We start from the raw sequence: 21788 nt of genomic DNA on the forward strand, positions 1-21788 counted from the left end.
TGCTGATAGCTCAGAGCCTGGACCCTGCTTTGGATTCTGTCTCCCTCGCTCTCTGTCCCTCCCCTGCTCACGTTCTGTCTCTATCAAAAATAAATAAACGTTAGAAAAAAAAAAAAGTCATGGGGCGCCTGGGTGGCTCAGTCGGTTGAGCATCCGACTTCAGCTCAGGTCATGTCTCGCGGTCTGTGAGTTCGAGCTGCAGGTCGGGCTCTGTGCTGACAGCTCAGAGCCTAGATGCTGCTTCAGATTCTGTGTCTCCCTCTCTCTCTGCGCCCCCCTGCTCATGCTCTGTCTCTCTGTCAAAAATAAACATTAAAAAAAAAAAATTTTTTTTTTTAGAAAAAAAAAAAGTCAGTAGATCAAGTTGACTTCCAAATTAAATTGTGAAGTCTTAGGGGGCCTGGGTGGCTCAGCAGGATAAGTGTCCGACTCTTCGTTTTGGCTTAGGTCATGATCTCGTGTTTCATGAGTTTCAGGCCGGTGGCAGGCTCCAGCTGCTTGTGTGGAGCCTGCTTAGGATTCTTTCTCTCTCTTTCTCTCTCTCTCTCTCTCTCTCTCTCTCTCTCTCTCTCTCCCTCCCTCCCTCTCTCTCTCTCTCTGGTCCCCACCAAATAAATAAATGAACTTAAAAAAACTGTTAAGTCTTAGGGCATGAATCAATTTCTGTGCATATCTGCCCATTTATAAACAAGGGTGGCAAATGCCATGATTACTTTACAGAACCCTTGTGAGAACATGATCGTGCTTTTGAGAAGTTACCATACAAATAAAACAATTATAGATATGCACAAAAATCAACTGAAATAGTTTACAAATTCACCCTTTATATCCAAATATAGACCCTAACCATTGCTCAAAAAGATTAATACCAATACTTATAAAGTATCACCTAACTAGTCATTTCTTAGTCAATCTCAAATTCTGACACACTGAGCCCCAAAGAGCCCTTACGTATTTCTTTCACTATCCCTATATTATAACAGGTCAATCCACTTTATTACTTCTGGCTGGGTTATCAGAACTTAAGAGAGAAAAAATGTAGAATTAATTTCCAACAGTTAAGGAGTGGCTAAGCAGCTTTAACACCTATTCCCCCCAAGTCTCCACCAAAACTCCCATAAACTCACTCTCAAAGCAATATCGAACTGTTGAGTAAATAAATGCATCCTTAAAACAAGACTTCCAGCTTCCTGACCCACTCAGATTATTGCTTTGAAGAAACTATTCTATGAAAATTCTGGCTCTGCCACTAACAATGGTATTTCCCAACTGTAACCTGCTTCCTTTCTACCATTATAGAGAAGATAATTTAATACACTGATCTCTATCCATTTAAAAAGATGACCCTAAACTAACCAACATTTAATAGAAAGGAGAACTAGAGAGGATAATAATAGAAGAGAAAAAAATAATTAAAACCCACTATAGTCCATAAAAACTGAAAACATAATTTGCTGTTATCAGAGTTATTTTACAAAAGAAAGTAAACCAGAGAGAAGACTTCAATAAAAAAGAGGGGAATTATCTCTAATATTCATCATGAGAAAGTTTCCCAATTATCTTATTTTACTAATTACTACAAAGAAGGAGCATATCTACTAAATCTCTTTCTCAGAATTTCTAGGTGACTATAAATTTAAAAAAATTAGTATACACCCAGCAAATATTATGTCATATGAAATCCAAGATAAGTAATTTAAAGTTAACTAATATGTCTAGAATTCTAGTAAAAAACATACCTGAAGATTTATTTACTTTGGTTCCAGATGTCTTAACTTGTCCAGTTTTGGCTAGTAAGAAAAATATATCAAAGACACATTACAAATAATATCACATAGATTTAGGAAAGACCTAACCTGGCAATGACTGAAAAAACACTGTAAGAAACATCCTTATACTCATCTTTGTATACTTGTGGAACTATATAGATAAATTGTGAGATATGGAGGTGATGAGAAAAAAGGCAAAGATTTCAATTTTAACTATATTAAATTGCCCTCCATGAAGTCTGTACCAACTGATATTCCCATCAATAGCCCATGACAGTGGAGCTTCCATTACCACACATAGTAGATAAGTTATTAATCACTCAAAACTGAAATGGAAACTGGTATGGTTTAATTTTTATTTTTTTAAATAGGAGTCAAGTTGTGTTAATTTTCACATGTTGAATTCAACACTATATTTTTCTCTGTGATCTGCTATTCATAATATTCGCCAACTTATCTTTTGGGTTGTTGAGGTTTTTCTCATTATTTGTTAAGAGATCTTTATATATTAAGAAAATTCATCTGGGGGCGCCTGGTTGGCTCAATCGGTTAAGCATCAGACTTCAGCTCAGGTCATAATCTCATGGTTCAGGAGTTTGGGCCCTGACATCAGGCTCTCTGCTGTCAGCACGGAACCTGCTTCAGATCATCTGTCTCCCGCTCTCTCTGCCCCTCTCCTGCTCATACTCGCAAGCACATGCTCTCTCTCTCTCAAAAATGAATAAATAAACATTAAAAAAAAGAAGAAAATTCATCTGTATCATACAGGTAACAATTTTTTAGAAGTTATGCAAAATACTTAGGTAAAAATACTTTTTATGTAATCAAATGTTTTCCTGATAGGGAAGGAAGTCCTCACTCTGAAATTAAAAAAAAAAAAAACAAAAAAACTCCACATTTTCTTTCAATATTTTAATTACCACCTATGTATCACACTAAATCTTTGATCCATCTACATTTTCCATTAAAGTACTTTACTTTTACAATGTGGCTAGTTAACTTAATGAATAACTAATGAATAATTCCTTGCTAATTAAAAATATTATCATAATGATTTACTGATGCTCCATCTGATCTGGGGACTATTTCTAGATTCTTTCTGTACTACTGACCTTTTGTCTATTTGTGCAACTACATGAAACTATTTTGAAACTTTACCTTTGTAAGGTATTTTATCTGTAACTTTTAACAATGATTTTCTTTTCAGTTTTTCTTTCCTTTGTAATATATATTAATACATTAGTGCTAGTCTGTCCTAATCACTCTTCCTTTGCAGAATTTTCTCGTCCACTCTGTATTATTTATATATAAACAATTAGTTCATCAGGTTTAAAAATCTTAATGGCTGGGCGCACCTGGATCACTCAGTTAAGCATCCAACTCAATTTCGGCTCAGGTCGTGATCTCACAGTTTGTGAGATCAAGACCAGCATCAGGCTGGGAGCACTGAGAGCACAGAGAGCACAGAGCCTGCTTGGTATTCTCTCTCCCCTCCCCTCTCCCCCCCAACAACATAGTAAACTTTAAAAGAAAATAAAAATCTTAATGGTTGTGTGACACCTATACTTGAATTTAAAAAAATCTTACTGGCGTTTTTACTGGGTTCGTAACATTTATTTTCTTTTAGGTTTATTTGTTTTGAGAGGGGGAGAGAGCACAAGTGGGGGAGGGCCAGGGAGACAGAATCTCAAGCAGGCTCCACACTATCAGCGTAGAGTCCAATGTAGGGCTCAAACCCACGAATCATGGGATCATGACCTGAGCAGAAATCAAAAGTAGGACACTCAACAGACTGAGCCATCCAGGCGCCCCATAACATTTATGTTCTAATATAAGAAAACAGGCACATTATAATGCTGAAAGGCTTTCTATCAAAGAATAAACGGTTTTCTCACTTAATCATTATTTTATGCCATTCAGTAGTATTTTAAAATTTTCCTTTTGTATCTTTTGTACTTTTTATTATTGTAAATGGAACATTTTATTAGATTACATGTAAGTGGTTATTCTTTCTACATAATAAAACAATTGAAACCTTATATTAATAAGGTGGCTAATTAGTGAGAGACAGAGCATGAGCAGAGGAGAGGCAGAAAGAGAGGGAGAGAATCCCAAGCCAACTCCATGCTCAGCTCACAGCCCGACATCAGGCTCGATCTTGAGAACCAGGAGATCATGACTAGAGCCAAAATCAAGAGTTGGACACTTCACTAACTGAGCCACCCAGATGCCCCCTTTTTATTTTTTGCTTTCTAGACTTAACAGCATTTCAGTAGACTCTCTTAGGTTTTCCGTAATACATGCATATTTGCAAATAATAATGTTGTAACGTACTCTCAAATTTTTACGCCTCTTGACTTTGCACTGGCTAGTGACTATTAGGGTTAAAACAATATTTATGTTAACTGATAGAACTGATGATGAGTATCCCTTCCTTTGTTCCCTTAATGGAGATATTTCTACTAGCCTCACTATTAAACATATGCTGCCTTTTGACTTGATGTATGTGTATGTTCATATGAATATGAGCAAAAGTATATACACACAAAACACTATCATATTAAGAAAGCAGTTGGCTACTTTAAGAATTTTTTTTTTTGTTTTTTTGTTTTTTTTTTTAAACGTTTTATTTATTTTTGAGACAGGGAGAGACAGAGAATGAACGGGGGAGGGTCAGAGAGAGGGAGACACAGAATCTGAAACAGGCTCCAGGTTCTGATCAGTCAGCACAGAGCCCGACACGGGGCTCGAACTCACGGACACTGAGATCGTGACCTGAGCCTATCGGATGCTTAACCGACAGCCACCCAGGCGCCCCAAAATTTTTTTGTTTTTTGATGCTTAGGAGTGGATGTTGAATTCTACCAATATCGATCTCAGCATTTATCTTTCTCTATTTAATTTGGTGAGCTATTTTAACAGATCTCTTAATTTTGAAACACTTTTAAATTTCTGATGCGGTACCTTCTTGGGCATAGCATATTATTCACTTAATGTGCTGACAGCCTCTATATGCTAAAATTTTATTTAAAATTTTCATCAATACTCTTAAATGAAATTGTTCTGTAGTTTTAATTTATTATGATAGCTTTATCACACCATTTAAAAACATTTAATTTTGAGGGGCGCCTGGGTGGCTCAGTCAGTTAAGCATCTGACTTTGGCTCAGGCCATGATTTCATGGTTTGTGGGTTCGAGCCCCACGTTGGGCTCTGTGCTGACAGCCTGGGGCCTGGAGCCTGCTTCAGATTCTGTGTCTCCCTTTCTCTGCCCCTCCCCTGCTTGAACTCTCTCTCTCTCTCTCAAAAATAAATAAAACATTAAGAAATTAAAAAAAACATTTAACTTTTTATTTGAAGACAACTGTAAATTCACAAGCAGTTGTAAGAAATAATACAGAAAGATCCCATACACCCTTCACCCAGTTTCCCCTGATGGTAATATCTGGCATAACTATACGCCAAATCACAAACAGTAAACGGACATTAATACAATTACCAACATTTTCCCAGTTCTACACATTCATTAATGTGTATTTAGTGCTATGAAATTCTGTCATATACATGTAGATTACTGTGACTATGAGTTAGGATACAGAAAGCTCCATCACAAGGATCTTTCTTACCACCCACTTATAGAAATAGCCACCTGCCTCACTCCTCAATCTGACAACCGCAAATCTATTCTCTATGAGACCCATTTTTTTCATCATTCAGTGTAATTCCCCTGCAATCCATCCGAGTGCTGCACGTATCAATAGTTTGTTCCTTTTTATTGCTGAGTAGTATTCCATGCTACAGATACCTCACAATTTAACCATTCACCCACTGAAGGACTTTTGACTTATTTCCAGTTTTTGGCTATTACAAATAAAGATGCTTCTGACAAAATTCAGCTTCCATTCTTGACTAAAACCCTCAACAAAATAGGGACAGATGAAACATACCTCAACATCATAAAGGCCATATACAAAGATCCACAAATAATGTCATCCTCAATGGAGAAAAACTGAGAAACTTTCCCCTACAGTCAGGAACAAGACAAGGATGTCCATGCTCACCACTGCTATTTAACATAGTACTGGAAGTTTTAGCCTCAGCAATCAAGACAACCAAAAGAAATAAAAGGCATCCAAACCCACAAGGAAGAAGTCAAACTTTCACTATTTGCAGCTGACATGATACTCTAGAAAACCTGAAAGACTCCACCAAAAATTGCTAGAAATAATACATGAACTCAGCAAAGTTGCAAGATACAAAATCAATGTGCAGAAATCTGTTGTGTTTCTATACACCAATAACGAAGCAACAGGAAAAGCAATCAAGGAATCGACCCCATTTGCAACTGTACCAAAAATAGCAAGATACTTAGTAATAAACCTAACTAAAGAGGTAAAAGATCTATACTTTGAAAACTATAGAATACTTATGAGAGAAACTGAAGGGGACACAAAGAAATGGAAAAGCATTCCATGCATGCTCATGGACTGGAAGAACAAACATTGTTAAAATGTCTATACTACGGAAAGCAATCTACACATTTATTGCAATCCCTATACAATACCACCAGTATTTTTTGCAGAGCTAGAACAAACAATCCTAAAATTTGTATGGAACCACAAAAGACCCCAAATAGCCAAAGCAATTCTGCAAAAGAGAAACAAAACTGGAAGCATCATGATTCCAGATTTCAAGCTATATTATCAAGCTGTAATCATCAAGACAGTATGGTACTTGCACAAAAACAAACACAGATCAATGTAACAGAATAGAAAACCCAGAAATGGACGCACAACTATATGGTTAACTCATTTTTGACAAAGCCAGGAAGAATATCCAGTGGGAAAAAAAAAGTCTCAGGGGCACCTGGGTGGCTCAGTCGGTTAAACGTCTGACTTAGGCTCAGCTCTTGATCTCACGGTTCTTGAGTTCAAGCCCCACATCAGGCTCTGTACTGACAGCTCAGAGCCTGGAGCCTGCTTCAGATTCTGTGTCTCCCTCTCTCTCTGCCCCTCCCCTGATCACAGTCTGTCTCTCTTTCATCTCTCTCAAAAAAATAAACATTAAAAAATTAAAAACAAAACAAAACAAAACAAAATCCAGTCTCTTCAACAAATGGTGTTGGAAAAAATGGACAGCAACGTGCAGAGGAATGAAACTGGACCACTTTCTTATACCATACACAAAAATAAATTCAAAATGGATGAAAGACCTGTGAGACAGAGAACCATCAAAATCCTAGAGGAGAAAACAGGTAGCAACCTCTTTGAACTTGGCCAGAGCAAATTCTTCCGAGTCATATTGCCGAAGGCAAGGGAAACAAAAGCAAACATGAACTACTGGGACTTCATCAAGATAAAAGGCTTCTGCACAGGGAAGGAAACAATCAAAACTAAAAGGCAGCCTACGGAATGGGAGAAGATATTACAAATGACCTATCTGATAAAGGGTTAGTATCCAAAATCTATAAAGAACTTATAAACTCGACACTCAAAAAGCAATACACAGTTAAGAAATGGGCAGAAGACATTAGAATAGACACTTTCCCAGAGAAGACATCCAGATGGCTAATAGACACATGAAAAGATGCTCAACGTCACTCATCACCAGCGAAAACACAAATCAAAACCTAACAATGAGATACCACCTCACACCTGTCAGAATGGCTAAAAGTAACAACACAAGAAACAAATGTTGGCAAAGATGTGGAGAAAGGGGAACCCTTTTACACACTTGGTGAGAATGCAAACTGGTGCAGCCACTCTGGAGAACAGTATGGAGGTTCCTCAAGAAACTAAAAATAGAACTACCCTATGACCCAGCAATTTTACTATTAGGTATTTACCCAAAGGATACAAAAATACAGATTCAAAGGAGCACATGCACCCCAACATTTATAGCAGCATTATCAACAATACCCAAACTATGAAGAGAGCACAAATGTCCATCCACTGATGAAAAGATAAAGATGTGGCGTGTGTGTGTACACGTATGTACACACACACTGGAATAATACTCAGCCATCAAAAAGAATGAAATCTTGCCATTTGCAATGACCTGGATGGAGCTAGAATCAGAGAAAGACAAATAACATATAATTTCATTCATATGTGGAATTTAAGAATCAAAACAGATGAACATATGGGAAGGGGGTCAAAAAGAGAAGAGAGGGAAATAAGCCACAAGAGACTCTAAATGCTAGAGAGCAAATTAAGGGGTGATGGAGCATGGTGGGTAGATGGGCTAGAAGGGTGATGGATACTAAGGAGGGCACCTGTTGTGAGAAGTACTGGATGTTGTATGGTAAGTGATAAATCACTGAATTCTACTCCTAAAACCAATATTGCACTGTATGTTAACTAAACGCAGTTTATGAGTTTCAGCCCCGCATCTGGCTCTGTGCTGACAGCTTGGAGCCTGGAGCCTACTTTGGATTCTGTGTCTCCCTCTCTCATTGCCCCTCCCCTGCTCACGCTCTCTCACTCTCTCTCAAAAATAAACATTAAAAAAAATTTTTTTTAAAAGATGCTAAAAATATTCACGCACAGGGTTTTGTGTGAAGAGGTCTTTTGTAAATGTAATTCATCCATGTGGTATAAATGCCCAAAGAGCATAACCACTGGGTGCTATCGTAAGCATATGCTTAGTTTTGTTAAGAACCTGCAATACTTGGGCACCTAACTGGTTCAGTCAGCAGGGAGTGCGGCTCTTGATCTTGGGGTCATGAGTACAATCCCCATGTTGAGTACAGAGATTACTTAAATTCATTAACTTAAAAAAAACTGCAATACTCTTTTCTGTACCATTTTAAATTCCCAATAGCAACTTACAACTTTCTCTACATCCTTAATAGCATTTGGTGTTACGATTTTGTCTAACCCTTCTGATAGGCATATAGTGTCTCTGTCAGCACTGATGTCCATATTAGCCTGCTTTTTCTTGTTTCCCTTCTCTCCGTCTCCAGTTTTAAAGATAGTTTTCCTTTCCTCTGAATGCCACAGGAGAGCTGAAATCAAACTAGATTTACTGCTTCCTTAAAGGTTTGTGGAACTCCGATGTGGGAACTATTTGAATCGAGTGCTTTTATTGGGGAAATAAAGGATTGAAAGTCACTCTTTTTTTTTTTTTTTTAATTTTAATTCCAGTGTAGTTAACATCAAGTGTTGTATTAGTTTCAGGAATACAATATAGAAGTTCCATATAATATTCACGCCTGGGTGGCTCAGTTGGTTAGGCGTCTGACTTCAGCTCAGATCATGATCTCATGATTCGTGGGTTCAAGCCCCGTGTGGGGCTGTATTCACAGCTCAGGGCCTGGGGCCTGCTTCGGTTTCTGTGACCCTCTCTCTCTGCCCCTCCCCACTTGTGCTCTGTCTGTCTGTCTGTCTGTCTCTCTCTCTCTCTCTCAAAAATAAACATTAAAAAAGAAGAAAACAGGCTTAGGAAAAAAAAGGAGTTCCATATATTATTCACTGTTCACCAAGATAAGTGTACTCTTAATCCTTTTCACCTATTTCACCCCTCCCCCCATACACCTCTCCTCTGGTAACCATCTGCTTATTCTCTATAGTTAAGAGTTTGTTTTTTGGTTTGCCTCTTTTTTTCATTTGTTCATGTTTTATTTCCTAAAAGAAAAGTCATTTTCATCTAGGAATTGAAAAGCATAAAGAATAAGATACATTTACTAAAAACAAACAACTAAACCAATAAAACCTTACACAAAAAACATCATTAAATCAAGGATGACAAACTAGAAAATTATGGCTATGTTTTCCCACGGGTTCAGCCGCAACAATATAAACTCAATTTCAGTGTCCCTGTATTCTTCCTCCTACAAATATTCCCTTACTCAGCCAAGTAAAAGAGATAGACTTAACAAACTACTAATACCACGTTACTCAATGTATCCAGTATTACTAGAAGGGAATTGGGAGCTTCTAACTGCCTAGGTGAGTCAGAGAAGGTATCACAAAGAAGTTATATCTGAGATGGGCCTTAAAAAATAAATTAGAATTTCCTCCACCTCCACCCTAAAAAAGGAGTCGTAATTAACTTTCTATCTTTAGTACCTTGCACAAGGCCTGGCACCTACTTAAGCAGGTATATAACAAGTACTTAGTAAGAAAAGTGGAATTCAGACAATTCCAAACAAATGGACAGCATACAGGTGACAAGACACTGAAAAAGTCATCTGGGACAAGTGTAAAGGGTCATTTATTCAACGCTGAAGAATTTGGGCTTTCCCCCGTGGATCACTGGAAGTGGAATGATCAGATCTACCTTCAAGAGACTTCTGGGCATCAGTGTGAATAATGAAGTAGAGAGTGGAATATAAATACCAGTCAGGAGGCTACCTTCAAAATTCAAATGTGAAGCAATTAAAACAGTTACAGGTGTGATGCAGCAATAGTGAAAGACATAGTTTGAGGTAGATTTGCGAGAGAACTAGTTTGAATCAGCCACGGATTGGATGAAAAGAGGAAGAATGGTATTTAAGTTTGAACAGGGTTGGGTAGAAAAAAGGACAGGGATAGGATTACTAACAGTTTCCACACTGGAGGATTAGTGGTGACTGTTAGATGACACAAGAAAATGAGAGGAGTAAACTTAAGGGGATAGAGAGGTTTCTGTACATATGCAAAATGTCACTGGTCCTTAAACCTATATGAGAAGAAAAAAAACCAGGAAGACAAGTATGACATAAGAGGAACAGACATTTAGGGAAACAATTAAGGGACGATAAAAGAGCAATCAAAGGAAATGAAAAACAAGTTTTTATTCTCAGAGAGGCAGTTTAATATAGGTGAGAAACTTTGAAATCATACAGTTTTAGATCTGAATCCTAACTCTTCCATGTAACCCTGAATAAGACATTTAAACTTAAATTATTTACTCTCTTAATCTGTTTTCTCATGTATAAAATGAGAAGGGTGATTTGAAAGATTAAGTGAGATAACATAAATTGCCTGGTATTAATTATCATAACCAATGGTAAGTTTCTTTTTCTTGTTTTCTGTCTTCTGGCACAGATTATGCCCCTTGGAAGATTCTTCTAATTAACAAATAATTACCAAATTCTACACAGTAAATTCTAACTCCAAATCAAACTAACCCTGGATCACCTATCACAGCTCTTCTCACTTTATAAAGCACGTTATTTAGTATTTATTATCTGTCACTTCAACTAATATGTAAGCTACTTGGAAATAGAGATCTTGCCTATTTGGTTCACTGACATATCCTAACACTTTAAAAAGTGCCTCCTATTACAAGCATATAGTAGGTGCTCGGTATTCTTACTTCTTTTTAATTAGTGATGGGTAACAGTTCTGAAGTTTATCATTCTGATCAAATTACACTTTTGCTTCCTGACTTCTCTTCATCCTGATTTGTGCTTGTAATCAAAGTTCTCTTTAAAACTCCCATTATTAACTTGTCACTGTCCAATCTGACATTGCTGATCTCAAAAAAGGTACCATACACCCTCACCTTTCTCACCTGACATTTTCTCAGTCCTATTTACAGGCTCCTGTCTTTCTATAGTTATATTAGAAGGGAGGAAATACTTGGTTTGAAGCACTTCTCCCTCTACTCATTGCTTTTATGTGTTAGGACCACTCCTAAAATTTAGACCTCAATCTTGACAAATAATTTCTCAGGTATCCCACTTTTAACACCATGTGACTGGCTGACCTAGATAATATGTCCGATAGTCTTTGACAGATGAAATTTATCAACGTTGAAATGTGAGTTCATGGTTTTCCTCAAATTCAAAGAGACCACTGCATCTAAATTTTCCTATTATAATCAATATTGCCACATCTTCTGGTAAAAACCACCTAGCCTAAAACCTTGAACATTTTAAATTATTTTAATTTTAAATTTTATCCACTAAAAAATTCTATATAATAAAAATTCAGATTTTACCACCCCACACCATTTTAATTAACATTATTACATCCAGTCCCTATTACCTTAAAGGGAATCCCAACTGTGTTTTCTCAACAGGATTTTTCAATCTTTCCATTTATCCAATCAATCTATGTAACAATCTAGTGGTTTATTCTCTATGGCAATTTCCCAGAGTCTATACTAATTATTACTAGGTCTTACACAGAAAAAATGGGGAGTACCTTAGCCAAGCTTCATCAACAGTGGGTTAAACAAAGCTAAACAGGTTTCTTTCCTGCCCTGCAGGATTTAATAATGGGAACGTAGTCTATGAAATTTTTTTAAAGGGGAAAAAAAAAAGAAAAAGCTATAATACAAACTTGACCCAAAGTATCTTCCAGGACTTAGTCTCTAACACACCATATTCTGAGAAATGCTATTAACAGGGTCAAACTGAAAAACTTCCCAACATGACTTTTCAAGGCTTTCTATAAGAAAGTGATTCCCCAATTGTTACTTTTGTTTTATCATCTCCCTAATTGAAGTAATCTTCTGCACCTCTCTATCCCTCCTTCCCCATACATATTACATATGAATTTCTGAATAGAAATCCAGAATACACTGTACACTGGCTTTTCTAAGAGATAACACACAAAAGAATTTAACTTTCTAAATATATTTTATGTCTATTTATTTTAGTTTTTCTGTCTCATCCTTCACTATCAAGCTATCTATTCTTACTAAAGTCAAGAGTGTTTGTTTCGGCAATAACTTCTTTCCAAACCTAAACAGACTGAGAAAATGCAGTTTATTGAAACTATATGCAAAATTCACTTAGCTAGATACATAATAAATATCTGCAATGTTTTCCTGAGTACAAAGAAACAACTTCAACACAGAAGTGTAGTGACATCAATTTGTTTGGTCTGTTTTGTTTACTTTTGCACTCTCAGCAAACTTTCAAAATCAAAGGAGACCAATCAAGCAATCTTAACGTATTTTTATGTTTTGTCTTATTGGTAGGAGATGGAAGGAGGTACTATGGTAGGTATTTTACATACACTACCTCACTGAATCTTTATGTACTAAATATTAACCACTAGCTTAATACAGAGACCAATATGGATCCCTTTCACTAAAGCACAATAAACAATGTTTTTCTACTATCATCTTGCAAGAAGTTTTTAGTAAACTGACAAAATATACTCATTTGGAGGAGTATTAAAAGTAACTTACCAGCAGCACCTGAAGTCACAGTATCAACAGCTTTGGAAGCATCTAGATCTTTTCTATTGAAAAGAAAAAAATTAGGCAAAGATTGAAATTTTAAGTTCTAAAACTTTTAAAGATGTAAAACTTAGATCTAAAAAAATAAAAAAGTTCAGGGATGCCTGGATGGCTCAGTAGGTAGAGCACGAGACTCCTAATCTCAGGGATGTGAGTTCAAGCCCCACACTGGTCACAGAACTTATTTACTTACATACCTATATATGTAAATATTTTAAAATTTAAAGTTTAATGTATTCATTTTGAACAATGTCCCATTTAAACTGGAGTCAGGGTAATAAAATATATTAAAAATGCAGTTGTATAAAAATTTTAAAATTTTAATTCATATGCCCATTCATTCTAGCATTATAAAGTCATGGAATTACTTACTTTAAAGTAGATGCAGCTGTTTTCTTTGAATCTGATGCTTTTTTCTTCACCTCTTTGTTCTATGAAAAAGATTTTGAAAAAGAAAAAATTAGTTTTTTCCCCCAAATACAAAAGGCAATTTAGAAAGTACACAAGAGTACAAGAAATTTAACAAAAAACATTATTATGAAATTCAGATCAATTTAACATATATTTATTGAATTCTCACTAATTGCCAAGCACAATTTTAGGCACTGGAGAGTAGTGAATAAAACAAAGACCCCGCTCTCAAACGAGTTTAACTTCAAAGGGTAAGGAAAGAAAGACCATAAGGAAATTAAAAATATGTATATATCTGTTAGCAACAAGTGCTATGGAAAAAAATAACAGAAGAGGGAAACAGAAGCTCTTGTTGAGGAATGAGAAGCTGTGCAACTTTCAATAAGTTATGCAAGTCGCACTGAAAAGGTGATATATGAGCAAACACCTAAAGGAGATAAGACAGCAAGCAAATCCTTGTATTGAAAGCATTCCAGACAGAAGGAACAGCAACTGTAAAAGACTTTTGAGATCCATGCCTATTAGCTTAAGGAGTATAAAGGATGCCTGGGGTTGGAAGTAGAGGATAATTTTAGTTATATGCAGGTTGGGTTTCCTGAATGTATCCACCATGTCTTTCGTCTTCACCATTTTAAACTCTTTAATATTCACGAATAGACTTTAAGTTCCAAGAAGGGTGAAAGCACATCTGTCTTGGGGCGCCTGGGTGGCTCAGTCGGCTAAGCGCCTGACTCTTGATTTCGGCTTAGGCAATGATCTCACAGTTCCTGAGTTTGAACCCAGCATGGGGCTCCATGCTAACAACATGAAGGCTGCTTGGATTCTGTCTCTCCCTCTCTCTCTTTCCCTTCCCTGCTCATGCTCTCTCTTAAACATTTTTTTTTTTTTAAAAAGAAAGCACCTCTGTCTTGTCACCACTATATCTTCTGCAGATACCACAATGCCTGACACATAACAGATTTTTAAGAAATAGTTTTTCAATTAAAATGAAATCAAATTCTCATCTGAATTCTGATTGTATCTTTGGTTTTATCTCCTTGTTACTCATTAGAATTTTCTATAATGCTCAAACGACTGATCACTGTTTCCCAGCATTGCTTTTCATTTCCGTGCAATCTTCTTGGATCTTAGCTGACTGCTTGCTCTAGGTTTTAGAAGTCACGTCTCCATGAATTTTGCCAAAACATACTAAATTAAAAATTTTTAAGTCTTGTTGTTTTTGTTTTGTTTTTGCAGAGTTGAGCTGCAGCACTATTTCGTAGTTGCAATGGAAAATCTGATACTTTTTTCTAGATCAAGTGCTCCTGCTTCTTTAAAGAAAATTCTAGGAGTATGGACCACAATGGTCCATTTCTCTGGGGAAAAAAAACAATGCTTGCTTTCATCAGATTCTTGGTAGTGGCGGTGGAGAAAGTAGCTCAAAAATGTTTTAAGAATCAGTATTAAAGATTACACTGACTTGTAACTAAAGGTAATTAAGTTTGTTAGAGTTGTGCAGACTCATTTTAATCCTTCAGGTTTAAATATAGGGATGTGGGAAATTTTCATCTTTTCTGTATCATTTATTGATTCAAAGTAGCAAAATGGAGAATATTCTTTGAATCACAGCCAGAATCAAAGGCAGTCTTTAAATTTTTTTTTCATGTTTATTTATTTCTGAGACAGAGAGAGACAGAGCATGAGAGGGAGAGGGGCAGAGAGAGAGGGAGATCCAGAATCAGAAGCAGGCTCCAGGCTCCAAGCTGTCAGCACAGAGCCCGACGTGGGGCTCGAACTCACAAACCGTGAGATCATGACCTGAGCCGAAGTCGGTCACTCAACCAACTGAGCCACCCAGGCGGCCCAGAATCAAAGGCAGTCTTAACCTGAAACGTCAAATGTGGACAGAAAACTTGTCTTGGTTTGACTATTCACGCCAAAAGTAAGATCTGGACCAAGAAAGCAATAGCACTGCCCTTCTTTTTCCTAGTTTGGGCTCCCAGCCTGTTTTTGGCTTGCTCTGGCAAGAAAGTTTGATTCTCCCCCTGTGGTAAAAGGCCAAGAAGGTTATCTATACACTTCCAATCTGAAAAAGCCATAGCTGGAATCCTGCATGGGATTTTCCTCCAGTCAATCCCTAGGAATGATGTTAGATTAGGACAGAAGAGTCATGAGTTAGCTTTGTAAGGCTCCTTCAATTCAGCACCACCCAAACTATATTTAGTTGAAGAAAAACAATATTTTTGACATGTAGAGTGCATATTTTCTAGTTTCTAGTGCTGATAGTTTCCCCTATTCATTACTATGAAAATCAGAATGATAAATATGGTTGGGCTTTTCTTGGACCTCTGTTGTTACCTTACCAAACTTATCAAAAAGCTATCCAAGAGAATTATTTTAATCTTACTGAAATATTCTAATAACCTACATGTATCCTTATTCGCCCATTTCCCCAGATTAAATTTTTCAGTATTAAATAAGACTGATCTCCCCAGTTTTCACAACTGAATGATCGGTCAGGTCTCGTTTGAGAGTAACAGCCATTTCTCCTTCCTATTCTCAAGTTTGCATATGTACCCAAAACCATTACTATTATTATAGTAGCCTGATTGACTAAATAAGTATTTTAACTGGACCTCATTGATTTTTTTCTCTTCTTCCCTTTAATCAATCTGCTAAGCTTTCTTTCTTTCCCTTCTTCAGTCATTTGCCTAGTTCATTCTGCAGATCACTCCCAAATGAATCTAATCCATTTTGTGTCACAGCCCTGTTCAAAACCTGGAATAACATTTAACTGTCTTCAGGATAAAGTTTATGTTCTTAAATTATGCATGCAATTCTTGCTTCTCACTCCACCTCTGCAACTAGAGGAAGTTATATGTCACTGTTCTGGTAAATCAATTGTCGATAAAAGTTGCTCAGGAACTTACTCTTTCAAAAAAAAAAAATCAAAACCCATATTGCTTTTGATTTTTATCCCTTTCTTTCTGCTTGGAAGATAAAAATGGTGCCAGAAGGTATGGCAACCATCTTCATCAACGGAGGATGAAAAGTACATGCTAAAGGTGGTGGATCAGAAAAACAAAAAAGCTGGGTTCCTGATGACACGGAGCTCCTGTACCAACCGTGTACCACCTACCTTCAGACTTTCTGTTATGAGATAAATAAACCTCTCATTTATTTCATAAACTACTGGTGAAATTTTCTGTTAGCGGAAAATATAAGAAATTCTAAGTAATAAAATTGGTAATAATTAAGGTTATCATAAAATTCATTATTCAAGATAGGACAATGGAAATAAAGAGATGGCATGTCACAGATGTAAACCAGAATCATGGGTTACTTAGTAAGTAATCAGAAAACATAAAATTAAAAAATATAGATGCTTTATCAAAAAGCAATTTAACTAGTATTTATGATATATACAAATAAATGTAAGAAATAAACTTAACACCCCCTCCAAAATGTACATTATGGAAACTTTACAAAAGAACATTAGGAAAAGAAACTAAATGAGGTCTAAATAAACAGAGACAAGCCATCTTTCTAAACAGAGTTAGTATTATAAAAATTTCAATACACAATACAGTATCAGTTAAACTCCCAAAAAGAGTTTTCAGAGAACTTAAACTGATTCTAAAACCAATACACAGGAGTAAATGTTCAAGATTAACTAAATTTAAATAAGGAACAAAGAAAAAAGATTCTATCAGAAAGACAGGCAATTATATAAAATTATAATAACTGTAATAATAACTGAAATCATGTATTATTGGAACAGAAATAAACAGACTGAGCTAACAATAGTCTGAAACAGATCTATATATGCAGGGCAATTTATACACATAAAGATAGCTTTTGAAATCAATGAAGAACCAATTAGGTACAAATGGTGTTCGGCTAACTGGCTCTCCATTTTGGAAATAATGTTGATCCCAATAACACATTATACCACAATTTATACATTAAAATAATAATGGAAGCATATCTTCTTGGCATTGGTATAGAGAAGGTCTTCTAAAACAAGAGGAAAGCAAAAAAGCAAAAGCCATTAAGAGGGAAAAAAAATCAACGTTGAGTACACTGAAACTAAAAACTTCATATATGGATATACATATAAATAACACAGAGGAAGAAAATACATAGTACAAAATTAGTATCTAAAATCATTAACACCCCCAAATGAAATTTTTAAAGTTTATTTATTTTAAGAGACAGAAAAAAAGATGGCGTGCAAGGGGGAGGGGCAGAGAGAGTGGGAGAGAGAAAGGAACCTAAGAAGGTGCCTCGCTGTCAGTGCAGAGCCCAACACAGGGCTCGAACTCACAAACCATGAGATCATAAACTGAGCCGAAATCAAGGCAGACACTTAACCAACTGAGCCACCAAGTCGCCCCCAAACAAAACTTTTTAATAGTTTTTTAAAAAGTCTTTTAAAAAATACAACCTAAAAGACAGATGGGAACAGATATTCACAGCTCATTAAAATAGTAATTAATAGCTAATAATTATAATAGCTATAATTAATCTACATATACTAACATGGTTAGAGCTCTAAATCACTGATTGAAAAGTACTACCAGGCCCCTATAAAGTAGGCATTCTTCAGCAAATATAATAATCACATGAAAAGAATACTCGTGAACAAAGCAAAGCTTACTGAATATTTCTAAGTACTTTCACAGACATTACCAATGGTTAAACTAAAGCATAAAAAATGTCTAGAAAGACTAAACTCATAAATATTAATACTTCGAAGGAAACACAAGTCCCAAAAGACTATATACACTTTATAATTGTTTATTTAAAGTTCAAAATAGGCAAAACTCAACTATAGTATTAGAAATCAAGTTAAGGATTACTTTTAGGCAGAAAGGACGGTGTAAGAATTCAGAAGATGTATGCAAGGGGCTTCCAGGATGTAGTCAATGTTAGTTTGTGACCTAGGTAGAGGTTTCACAGATGTTTGCTAACTTTGTTAAGTATTTTCTCCTGCTCTACTGCTTGCCATTTAATACGGTTTATAGTGCTATTTATATAAAGTTGTTAATTTCAATATATTTTAATCTATACACATACAATCTGCTGAGTGAACATTTATGTTTTATGCATTTTATGTATGTATCATACTTTATTTTATTTTTACTGAGAGAGAGAGAGAGAGACAGAGAGAGAGAGAGAGAGAGAGACACTCCACGTACAAGCAGGGGAGGAAGAGGCAGAGAGAGACAGAGACAGAAAATCCCAAGCAGGGTCTAGGCTCAGTGCACAGCCCGATGCAGGGCTTGATCCCACAATCCGGGTGTTATGACCTGAGCCATGCTTAACAACTGAACCACCCAGGCGCCCCTGTTCGTATCATCAAATTAATCAACAACAATGAAATATGTGTGATCTAAATCCAGTTTACCTGTGATTTTTTCTTTCCTGGAACACCTATTTTCACATTTTTCCCTTTTATCAGAAGAGGTGTTGTTTCAATATACTTCATGACTGCTGTAACTGCCTCTTTAAATTCCATTTCCAAGTAAGCCTAAATAAAATGTATTATACTGTTAGTCAAAAATCTAACTCAAAATTCTCTGTATGACTTGGTACTTTTTGTGGAACATAAAACTATGAAATTACCTCAACTCCTGGTTCCTTTTACCTCTTTTTGTTTTGCTCAAGTGTCATTTGATCTCTATGGTGTTTTTGCACATGAAATGGGACATTTAACCTTATAGAATTTCTACACTATTACCAAGAAAGGACAGGGAAAACAGGGGTCCGTAGCAGGCTTGTGGAACCATGAGACATAGGAGGCATGGCTGAGTAACCAGAGAAGGCAAGATCTGGTCTAGCGGCTTTAAGTCTGACATTTTTAAGTTTCTTGCAACAATGAACACTACCAACTATGTTCTCCTGTTTCGTCTCACAATTTTTTTTTAATTTTTTTGTAGTGTTTATTTATTTTTGAGAAAGAGAGATAAAGTGCAAGCAGGGGAAGAGAGAGAGGGAGACACAGAATCTGAACCAGGCTCCAGGCTCTGAGCTGTCAACACAGAGCCTGATGCGGGGCTCAAACCCATAAACCCACAAACCCACAAACCGTGAGATCATAACCTGAGCCGAAGTCGGACGCCTATCCAACTGAGCCACCCAGGCGCCCCTTGTCTCACGATTTTATGTTCTACTTAGTCTGGGGTTGTTCATAATTTTAATGAACTTTACTGTGTGAGGCATAGGAATACAATACACATGTAAAAAGTATGGTACACCAAAGTCATTTTTTGCTATAATCTTACCAGTGTGTAAAGCAATGGAAAGCGAACTATAACCCGTCACCTATTTTCACAAGTAGTTTTTCTGAACAAACCCATGCCCATTCATTTGTATATTATTTATGGCTACTTTTGTATTACAATGGCAGTGTTGAGTATCTTCAATCATACAGCAAAGCCTAAAATATTTACTATCAGGCCCTTTACAGAAAAAGTTAACCAATCCCTGTTCTAAAGGATATAAAACAGTATGCTGGGACCTTGTTCACTGGAATCTAATCATTTACATTAACTCTCAATTATTAATTATATATGTAGTAAAAGCTACTAAAAGATCCAACATCAGTCTTTATCAAGTAATAACTTTGTATGCATTTTGAGAACAGAGACTCACTTCTTTTCTATAAGGAACAACGAGGACATCATTAACTTTTCCAAATGGTTGAAACATTTTCCTAATCTCTTCTTCAGTACAGCCATCCTCTGGTAATTCAGATATAAGAAGAACTGAACCATAATGCGAAGACTGGTCTTTCCGAAGCTATATTTGAATGAAAGAAAATTTTTAAAAAACTGAATTAAGCTGTGAAGTACAATAATAATTCCCAATATAATTTCTGCTACCCTTAACCTTAGTCCTTTAAGCAGACTTTTCTAAATATTTTAGCACAATTAAAAAAAATTTTAAATGCTGAAGTAGTAAAAACTGTTTTATATTTTACCACTCAACCCTAACAGTGGTCAGAGTTTATACATACACGATCACAAATGCTCTTTTCTGTTTAGAAGCATTTTATAATAAACAAGACCTATGGAATAATCTAAAACTACTGAAGAATAGTTTTCTATATGAATCTACAAGGCCTATCACTAATGAAGCTGAAATTACAGCTTTGTTAACTCTGTGTTTAAATAATTGAAATGATATCGGGGCGCCTGGGTAGCTCAGTCAGTTAAGCATTCAGCTGTCTGCTGTTAGCACAGAGCCCACTTTGGATCCTCTGTCGTCCCCCCCTGCCCCCCACCTCGCACTCTATCTCTCAAAAATAAACAAAAAAACTAAGATTTCTAAAAAATAATAATAATAATTGAAATGATATGTAGGGGCACCTGGGTGGCTCAGTCAGTTAAGTATCTGACTTCAGCTCCGGTTATGATCTCACAGTTTGTGGGTTCAAGCCCTGTGTTGGGCTCTATGCTGACAGGTCAGAGCCTGGAGCCTGCTTTGGATTCTGTGTCTCCCTCTCTCTCTGCCCCTCCCCAGCTCATGCTCTGTCTCTGTCTCTCAAAAATAAATTTTAAAACGTTAAAGAAATGATACCTAGGTAAGTATAACATTTAAAAAGATTCATATAAAATATGTATAAAATCTGAATACCCTGCAATATGAAATTTATCACCTATGTCAAAAACTGTCTCCCTCTCTCTCTCCCTCTCTCAAAAATAAACATTGAAAAAGTTCCACTGCCACCATCTACAAGTCCTGGGAAAAAATGAAAAGAACATTAAACATTAATTTAGCCTATTCCCCATATTAAAAATTTCTTCCCAACACTCTTCAAAATTGTGTAATTACAGGTAGATCATTTTAAGTGCATCCTTCTAAATATAAGCTCTTTGAAGGCAAGGAATTAGAACTGTTGAAAATATTTAGACAAGTTAACAGTAATATGCACCTAAATACCTGAAGATTTGTTAATACTACAACACACTAAACATCTGATAATTTGGCCTAAAATTAGCAATTACCCTAATGTTTTCCAGATGATTCATATACTATTTACTATAATAGTAATTAACATATGTAATAAAATAATACCTCAGGATTATAACTAACAGTCAAAATACAGTCAAAATACACCAATAAATCAGTACCAGAAAATAAGCTGTTCTACACTGGACAAGAGTATTTGACTTCTGAACTATACTTCAAAAAAGTAAAAAAAATTGATTAAAAATGATCAATTCTCAGTATAGACTTGTACAGCTTACAAAAACTCATTTATATTGCTGGTGATTACATTCACCTTACCCACCAAAGAGCAAAACTCATCACAACAACCTGTTTGTGTGGCTAGCCAAAAACCACCAAACCACCGAAATGTTCTCACTTTTGTTACATCAAATGCCAAACCTCCAGGATTTATTTGTAAGCTATGAGATTTTGAATTATTGGGCTTTTACTAAAT

At 36.1% G+C, this 21788-nt stretch overlaps 1 protein-coding gene across 12 annotated transcripts in view; it reads right to left on the reverse strand.

The window, feature by feature from the left end:
- Positions 1–21788, reverse strand: part of ZNF638 (zinc finger protein 638) — a 141073-nt gene that overhangs the window by 35820 nt on the left and 83465 nt on the right. For 11 of the 12 annotated variants that reach the window (XR_015249120.1, XM_086700893.1, XM_086700896.1 and 8 more), the window contains 5 exons: positions 19994–20140; positions 18747–18869; positions 13319–13377; positions 12896–12948; positions 1740–1790 (listed from right to left, as the gene is read on the reverse strand). Coding sequence is in view for 11 of the 12 variants with exons in the window: in XM_086700893.1 (XP_086557019.1) it covers positions 1740–1790; positions 12896–12948; positions 13319–13377; positions 18747–18869; positions 19994–20140 (433 nt within the window). In the remaining variant the exon portion in view is untranslated. The remainder of the gene's footprint in view (positions 1–1739; positions 1791–12895; positions 12949–13318; positions 13378–18746; positions 18870–19993; positions 20141–21788) is intronic. The other variant, XM_086700897.1, reaches the window with a different exon arrangement.

The sequence above is a fragment of the Puma concolor genome, chromosome A3, assembly GCF_028749965.1.
Source record: "Puma concolor isolate L17-30 chromosome A3, mPumCon1.1.hap2, whole genome shotgun sequence".
In the NCBI taxonomy this organism is placed as follows: domain Eukaryota; kingdom Metazoa; phylum Chordata; class Mammalia; order Carnivora; family Felidae; genus Puma; species Puma concolor.